The sequence below is a fragment of the Egretta garzetta genome, unplaced genomic scaffold (genome assembly GCF_000687185.1).
Source record: "Egretta garzetta isolate BGI_Z169 unplaced genomic scaffold, ASM68718v1 scaffold83, whole genome shotgun sequence".
Lineage (NCBI taxonomy): Eukaryota > Metazoa > Chordata > Aves > Pelecaniformes > Ardeidae > Egretta > Egretta garzetta.
The window spans coordinates 8,039-16,893 of record NW_009259105.1 but is presented as its reverse complement, the minus strand read 5'-3'; the positions used below and the strand labels follow the sequence as shown (position 1 = coordinate 16,893).

The following is an 8,855-nucleotide window of genomic DNA, read 5'->3' as shown; positions in this document are numbered from 1 at the left end:
TAAGGGGACACCCACCCTCCACATCCACCCTCCCGTCCTTGGGAGGGAGGAATTTCTGCACGTCTGAGCAGGCTCGGCTTAGCCAGGGCTCAGCAGAGCCAGGAACAGCCGCTGGCATGCTCTCTGCAGAGGGAAAGGGGATGTGCTCCACTTGGCATTCCCAGCGGCCAGGCAGGCTCTGGGTGCTAGCACAAGGCAGGGGCTTCTGGCAGAAATGGTGCCCAGCATAAAAGGGGGAGAGACCCCAAGGAGTGAGTCTGGCAGCTCAGCCTGGGCCCGAGGGGATGGAGGTCCATAGCCTGTGCATGTCCTCCCCATTGCAGCCATTGTGCAGAACTACCTTGGATTTTCAGAGTGAAAATATGGCAGAGAAAGGACAGACGGATAGAAGGATGGACATACAGAAAGATGTCAGCCAAGGAGGAGCACAGACTCAGGATCAGCTCAGGGACACCCGTGAGCAGGTCTCAGGAGGGAACTGGATGCCATCAGGGCAGCTGATGCCCACTTGTCCCATGTTCTGCTAAGGGATTTCCATGCCCAAAATGCTCCAATCTAACACCAAACTTGACCCACCCCACGGCAAAACGCTCCTGTGCCCAAGGCTGCTCCATCCCATGGCCTCTGTGTACCACAGCATCAACATCTTTGGGGATCCCCTGAGGTCTCCCCAGGCTTTGAGCCACCCCTCCACCCCCCCCCCCCCCCCCCCCCCCCCCCAAAGCCACTGGGAGCAAGGAGCAGAGTCTCCCTGGCCAGGCACGGGAGCGTCTCCACTGCCATCGCCAGGCCAGGGCTCCCCCCCTGAGCCCACCCCTCCTTCTTTTAGTAAGAGCAGAAATCGCCAAACCCACAAAATTAATGTCTAACAGGTTCAAGGCAGAGCAATTCAATTCCTGCTTGCAGCAGCCTGGGAGGTCTCCGGCCAGCTGCCGCTGGGCTCCCAGCACACTGCAGAGGCCACCCCCATGCCGAGGCCCCCATGGGACCCCCACCCAGCTCCCAGGGCAGGGGCAACTGGGGCATGCTGGGGGCAGATCGTCCCTGCATGGGCTGCAAAGTGGATCCCCCACGGAAAAAACAGTGTCCCCGCTGCATGTGGGAGAGGCACCTCCTGAGCGAGGCCCCAGCCCTGTTACTCCCCCCTGGCCCACCGAGGTGGTGGGGATACGGGAGCTGGTCCAGCCGGTGGGGCAGAGAGCTGCAGGGAGGGAACAGGCAAGCACCCTGGGGGAGAAACCAGCGTCCCCCAGCAACCCCGGCCAGCAATGCCTGAGGTGCGGTGGGCACAGGGTTCTCCCATTCACCACGGGGACATGCCTGCCGACAGCCCAACCCAAGTGCCACCAGTCCTCTCCAGCAACCTCCAACACTCAGACAGCACACCCTGACGCTGTGGGATGGTGGCAGTGGGTGCCAAACCCACCAGAGCCATGGCACCCTCTGAGCCACACTCTGGCCCCGTTACTGTAGCTGAGCCCTGATAAGCTCAACACACTGCACCCAGCCGCTCCCCACAGGTCCCCCGTCCTCGTGCAGGCCAGCTGAGGGCCAACGCCTGCGTGGACACTTGGTTCTGACATAAGGGGGCTTGCTGTGAGCTCGGCGGTACTGGGATCAGGGTCCTGCTGGAGCAGAAACCTGCAGTGCAATGGGTGGGGGTTACCCCTGGGGACCGACAGAAAAGCCGTGCGGGAGTTACCTGACCCCCTGTAAACACAGGGAGCGACTCTGGCCCTGCCATGGCAAACAGGGTGAGGGCAGGACTGTGCAGGGGCATGGTGGGCTGCCCAAGGGGGCCCCCTGGTCCCACCAGCAGAGCTGTGCCAGCACCCAATGAAGAGGGGTCAGGGACTGGCAGTTTGGCAGAACAACAACTTCCCCCAGGGTCACGTGGAGGACATGCCACCAGACATGCTCCCACATGTGGAAGAACATGGTCCCTGTCTGTCCTTCCCCAGCCCTGCTCCTGCGTAGGCTGAGCAGCAACAAAACCCCCCGTTTCCTCCTGCTTGGGAACTTTTCCTCCTGCCCCAGCCCAGCCAGCGCAGCAGAGGATGCTCCGGTACCACGGGAGGCTGTGCCCAGCTAGGGCCAGGGGACACCGTTAGCAGAGCTGGTGCAAACAGCAGCGTGGATCCCACGCAGTGATGTGCTCTGCAGAAAGGTCAGGAGGGTATTTTTACACCATGTGTCAGACCCCGACGAGGAGGAGGGAGCTGCGACCATCTACTCCATCTATGGCCATGGTGAGGACGGACCCAGCCCTCCTGCAGGACCCACTGCAACACAAAGGGCCATGGCAGCAGCGAGTCCCAGTGCCCCATCCCAGCGGTGCTCTGCTGGGGCAGAGCCATCCCACAGGGCACACAGGGCCGAGGGGGTGCAGGGGCCCAGCAGCAGCTGAGAAGGGGGTCCAGACTGGGACCACCATGCATGAACCCATGCTGCACATGTGCATGCTCCCTTTATTTATTCCACACACACTTTTACCCTCCTCAAGGGGAAAAGCCCAAGAGGTACCTAGAGAACTGCGGGATGTTTACCCCATCCTCTGCGTGCCCTCCGGCAACAGTCCCCCATGGCACGGGGCTGCCAGGGGATGGCAAGCAGTGCCACAATGCCCGGAGAGCAGGGCATGAGGCTGGGGCACTGCCCATCTGCTCCTGCCCAGAGGCAGCAGTGCTTGGGGTAGGTGAACCTCTCTGGGATGCAAAGCGGGGGGGAGGGACCACACCACAAAAATGAAAATAAAGAAATAAAAAATAATCATGTTTCCCAACATCCTTCTACCTCTCCTCAGACCAGGGCATCTCCCCACCCCAGCCAGCTGCACGCTGCTCTCCTGTCACTGTAGGACAGGAAGCACCAGCCCCGTGCAGAGCCAGGTTGCTGAGACACTAAAAATGTATTGAAAGCCTTCACCACGCCTACCCAGAGACATTTAAATTATTTAGGGCATCTGGATCAACACCAAGAAAAAATACAAATAAACAAGGCATGAAACTCGAGCAAGGCTCGCTGCGCTGCCTTGCCTCCCCATCCCCACAGTGCTCTCGCAGGAGGCACCGGTGGAGGACCGAGGCACGCCGCCCTCGCAGGGAGCCTCCCCACTGCAGATGCAGGTCCCCGCACGTCCCAGCCCCACATATGTGTGCGCATATGCTGCCCCGCGTCCCGGTGCGCCCGGCTTCGTGATCCTCCCGCCCAGGCGGATCCCAGCACGCGGGCAGCTGTCGTGCCACGCTGTGCCGTGCTGGCAGGCTCAACCTTGGGCACCCTCCCATGGGCTTGCTGTAGCTGGGAGGATAAATCAGCAGCTTCGGGAGGTCACGGCACGGCTGACCCCACGGGGCTCACTGGCCCCACTTCGCAGCTCGCAGCAGACTGGATTCCCTTCTTTTTGTCTCCCTGCTCTGTTTTATGGAGGGAAGCAGCACCAGCAGCGTGCCGCAGCTCCAGGGCAGGCAAGCAGTGGGAAGGCGTTCCGGCTGACCCACTTTCCGTGGGCATCGCTAGGCAGGGCCTCCCTCCCACACACGCCAAGGTGATTCACCAGCACCAAACCCCAGCTGGCACAGGGCAGGGCAGAAAGGAGTGGGGGGGGACCCTGGGGACCCCACCAGCACAGCATCTGTCAGCAACTGATCAAACCCAAGCCAGGTGGGACCCACACACCTCCTGAATACCCATGGTCCTCCACTGACCGTCCACCAAACTCCCAGGGCAAACCCAGCCTGGCAGTAGGTCAAACCCAGAGAGCAAAACTCTTCACCAGTTTGGCAGAGACCTCCCCACGCCATGCCAGGAGCATCACCAGAGGCTCCTCTGAGGGCAGCAGAGGTGGCCCCAGCTGATCCCCACCCCCTGAACACGGCCACATGCCTCCACCAGGCAGCACTCACCATCTCGTCGAGGGCGTAGCGCAGCAGCCCGTGCTCGTAGAGGATGAAGAACCGACGCTGCCATTTCTGCAAGAGAAGACAGCAAGGTGGGTCACAGCAGCACCCACAAAGCTGGGGCAGAGAAAAGGCGTGAAGTCCCCCAACATGGCAGGGGACTTGTGACAATGGGGCACATGCCCAGGTCTCACTGAGCACTGGACCACAGCTGCCAAAGGAGCAGGGGGGACCCCCCCAACACTGCAAGGACCATTCCTAAAGGGTGATGAACGTTGCAGAAGTATTTCTGCTCAGCCCCTCAGCCCCAAACCCAGCTGTCTGGGGTACCATGGGCTTTGCAACGCAAGGTCCTGCCAGGCCATCCAGCAGGGCTCTGCCAGAGGTCTGCTTGCACCAGCCCACATTGCTCAACGTCAACTTACTGCCTGGCTTTGTGGGCACCCAGGAAGAGGCTGTTTTGGGGTTGCTTCCCCACCCCACTCCTCTCTGCATTCAGACAGACCCCAAGCTGGTTTAACGACACAGGGGACAAAAATAACAAGAGACAAAAGACTCCAGCTATAGGCTGGAACCAGGACTTTCCTCCTCTCCTGAAGGACGCCCACAAGCCCCATCAATGCTCTCCAAGAGACCCAAGTCCTGCAGGACACCAGAAGGATCGCCCAGCTAAGCGCTCCCAGCCCTCAGGTTCATCCTGTGTGGTCTATCCCAGCACCTGATGCTGCAGGGTGACAGGGTGGCCTGCTAGATGTCCTCCAGCAGTGCATCAGCTGGATTTGGATGGTGGCTGCACCTCCAGGGGTGGCACTGCCTAGGCAAGTCCTGCCTCCCCTGGCACTGTGCTGGCACTGCTGCTTCTGCAGCCACACAGCAAATCAGATGGGAGAACTGATCTGGCTGGAAAACTTGGAAAACTGCCTTTTTTTTTTTTTCCTGTGTGCCAGGTTGTTTTCAGCCAAGGGCAAAAACTGGTTGAGCAGGCTGAAATAAAAAAGGTCCTAGATTCATAGCCCCGATGCAGCAATTCTTATCTCACTTTTCTCAGCCCTTCGGGCAAAGTCCAAGGTGCTCAGGGACAAGCAAAACTACCAAGGACCCTGTGGACCTCCGCATGCCCCAGCTTAGCAGGCAGCCTCTGGTCCAGGGGGGACCCAAGTCCCATGTCCCCACTATGTTGGGCCAGCAAGCCTGTGACTAGCTGTGACCCCCAAATAATGACCTGTATACCCTAGGCTGAACTCAGAACACAATTCTTATTCACTCAGGAGAAGTTTTTTTATTACTAGCAGCTCTGAGAGCATTTTGGCTGTGTGACAGAGGGTTCCCAGGCCATTGCCATCCCTCCCACGCACAAGACAGCCCTGTCCTGGTGGCCTCGGCAGCAAGCTCCCTGGAAAAGCAGCTCAGGGAGAGGCTGGAAGTCCTTGTCACAAGCCAGTGGTCACAGGCCAGGCCAGGTCAGCCTGGCCATGGCTTTCTGGGCCTCGCACTCCTCAAGGCAGGGAAGTGGGGGATGCTCCAACCCCCACATGATGCTGCTGCTTCTGCAAGGCACAAGCAAACCCCTTTGGGCAGGAGCCGAGTGTGCCCCGCTCCATCTGTGGGTCTGCTGCCAATGCACTCAGCTTCAGAGCTCTGCAGGGTAATAGCAAACAGGAATCACCTCTCAGCCCCTTCCTTGCTGCAGGATCTGCCTGACACAAGGGTATCCGCATTAGGGGATGAGATGCAGCCTCCCTCCAGGGCTCTGGGAATGCTCATGATGAGCTGCAGAAAATAAAGTGGTTGTTTCCAAGCACCATAGGGCAATTGGGTGCCTTGCTGACTGTCCCAACACGTCTCAGTGCCATGCAGCTCACACCCCACCGGCCTGAGAGCCTTCCCGTCAGCATGGCATGTGTCAGGCCAACCAGAGCAGCATCAAGGTATCAAAAACCGACAGCAGCAAGCAATAAAACTGCACGGATGGAGTTTTATCCCTGCCCCTGCAGTGCCCCAGCCTGCTGTCCGGCACAAGAGACCTCACATTCCGGAGAAGGCATTCAAGCTCTGCTGCAGGCAACACTTCCCAGCTTCCTCATTTGCACAAGGGGATGGGTGCATGGAAGTGCCTGCAGCACTCCGGGTGTCACAGCCACCTCCACGGGCAGGGACAAGCCATCACCACTTCTCCTGCCACCCCCACCCGTGGCACAGGGAGAAGGTATCTCAGCTTCACTTACCCGGGAGCGATGGACGGGGTTGTCAAAGTCTGTTCCTTCTGGGGCCAGCAGCAGCCAGCCACCATAAATGGGTTTGGCCTGCAAAGAAACAGCAGAGAAATACATCAGGCACAGAGGAAACCGGCTCACTGCAGACCAGCACTACATGGGATCGGTGGTGGGGGACCACGGCAAACTGCACCAACCCCTGGCACGAAGGCAGCTGCATGAGTTCAGGCTCCTGCACACAGGCAAACTCAGCCCTGCCAGCATGGGGAACACGATGTTTGATGGCAACCCATGGTGTTATATACATTGTGTGCAAATGGGACTGAGACGAGGACTCGGGAGAAAGTAAAACCCCAGCCACAAACACCAAACTCAGCTGCTTCTGCATGGCATCTCGCCAAGAGCACCAACCTCCCGGCTACTGCCAAGCTGCAGAGCCCATCCCTGCTGACAGCTCTTCCCCTCGCCATCGGCATCGTGCCTCTACTCCAAAGCAAAAGCATACTCCAAAGGAGAGCTCGATGTTTTCCTTTTGTTAATTAGGAGAGGAAAAACTACCCAGCGTTGGCAGTTCTCCAGCTCGCAGCCACTTCCCGTGCCATGCACATCCAACACCCGTTTCCCTGCAGGGGCCACCCCTGCCAGCCCGCTCCTCCCCACCACCGGCTTCCAGCAGCCCACGGCCGAGCACGCAGGAAGGTCAGAGCCAGGCGGAGGGAAAACAGCTCATTCAGGCAGGCAGGAAGAGAAAGGGAAAGAATACCCGGAAAGAAAAGCCTTACAGCACTGCCATTTATCAGTGGAAAAAAAATGTCCAGGCTCTTTCCACCAGTGGTTTGAGCACAGAAGTGGCCGGCGCGAAGCAGACCCACGCCATGGCGAGCAGTGGGATGGGGATGGCCACCAGGCAAGTCCTCGCCCGCAAAGTCCTATGGCCACCCGCTTCTGCTGCCTGTCAAGCTGCAAACTATTAGCTAACCCCATTCCTGGCAAGGGCTGGGGCCAAATCCTGGTGCAAGAGTGGCGAGGCATTGCCACACCGGCGAGGCGGCTCTGTGGAGGCAGCCAGCCACCATAAATGGGTTTGGCCTGCAAAGAAACAGCAGAGAAATACATCAGGCACAGAGGAAACCGGCTCACTGCAGACCAGCACTACATGGGATCGGTGGTGGGGGACCACGGCAAACTGCACCAACCCCTGGCACGAAGGCAGCTGCATGAGTTCAGGCTCCTGCACACAGGCAAACTCAGCCCTGCCAGCATGGGGAACACGATGTTTGATGGCAACCCATGGTGTTATATACATTGTGTGCAAATGGGACTGAGACGAGGACTCGGGAGAAAGTAAAACCCCAGCCACAAACACCAAACTCAGCTGCTTCTGCATGGCATCTCGCCAAGAGCACCAACCTCCCGGCTACTGCCAAGCTGCAGAGCCCATCCCTGCTGACAGCTCTTCCCCTCGCCATCGGCATCGTGCCTCTACTCCAAAGCAAAAGCATACTCCAAAGGAGAGCTCGATGTTTTCCTTTTGTTAATTAGGAGAGGAAAAACTACCCAGCGTTGGCAGTTCTCCAGCTCGCAGCCACTTCCCGTGCCATGCACATCCAACACCCGTTTCCCTGCAGGGGCCACCCCTGCCAGCCCGCTCCTCCCCACCACCGGCTTCCAGCAGCCCACGGCCGAGCACGCAGGAAGGTCAGAGCCAGGCGGAGGGAAAACAGCTCATTCAGGCAGGCAGGAAGAGAAAGGGAAAGAATACCCGGAAAGAAAAGCCTTACAGCACTGCCATTTATCAGTGGAAAAAAAATGTCCAGGCTCTTTCCACCAGTGGTTTGAGCACAGAAGTGGCCGGCGCGAAGCAGACCCACGCCATGGCGAGCAGTGGGATGGGGATGGCCACCAGGCAAGTCCTCGCCCGCAAAGTCCTATGGCCACCCGCTTCTGCTGCCTGTCAAGCTGCAAACTATTAGCTAACCCCATTCCTGGCAAGGGCTGGGGCCAAATCCTGGTGCAAGAGTGGCGAGGCATTGCCACACCGGCGAGGCGGCTCTGTGGAGGTACGGGGACAGGGCCAGAGAGAGGAAACCCAGGGCAGATCCAGCTTCAGGAGCCCCTGGGTCTGGGGATGCTGCTTTCCACCATGAAACATCCATGCATGCCCAGCCCCACAGCGACAAGTATACACGTTCCCAGCTCCTCTTGAAATTATTTGGTAAATCTTGTTGCTCTCATTCTTTTTTTTTTTTTTGTCCCTTCCCTCCTTAAAGCTTAAAACTGTTTCCAATTCAGTACCTCCCCTAGACTCCTCTTGCCAGTTTCTGTGGCTTTGTAACGTTAAAAAAAAAAAGTTTCCCCTCTGGAAAAATCCCTGGAAACAATAGAAGAAACTGCCTATGCACCAAAAACTGTCAAATGCATGAAGCACTGAGTAAGCAAACTGGAAACAAGCCGGAGGAGCCCTTTTACTGTTTATAAAGTGAAAAGAAATAACAAAATCTCTTCTTCCCCCCCCACACGACGTAGCAGCTCTAAGTGTTGCTTTCCCAGCAGCTGGGAAAACATGACTGGAAAAGACCTTCCTTCCTTCTCTCTTTAAAGGGGATTAAAAGCAATGAAAATGGAGTGCTGGGAGTGGGATCCAGTTTTGGGAAGTTGCTTTGCTCCCTCCCGGGGGCTTGGGACACCCCTGCACCCGTTCGTTCCCATGACTGGCACGAGCCTCACCCACCCCGTGGGCCTT

The 8,855-nt window shown here is 58.1% G+C and overlaps 1 protein-coding gene across 3 annotated transcripts in view; it reads right to left on the bottom strand.

Moving 5' to 3' along the window:
• The window catches only part of LOC104123093 (myosin phosphatase Rho interacting protein), a 69,178-nt gene extending 63,041 nt beyond the window's left edge, over positions 1-6,137 (bottom strand). For all 3 annotated transcript variants that reach the window (XM_035890858.1, XM_035890857.1, XM_035890856.1), the window contains exons 1-2: positions 6,125-6,137; positions 3,906-3,971 (exon numbers count right to left, since the gene is read on the bottom strand). In XM_035890858.1, the coding sequence (XP_035746751.1) occupies positions 3,906-3,908 (3 nt within the window). In that variant the 5' untranslated portion in view covers positions 3,909-3,971; positions 6,125-6,137. The remainder of the gene's footprint in view (positions 1-3,905; positions 3,972-6,124) is intronic.
• Positions 6,138-8,855: the final 2,718 nt, after the last annotated feature.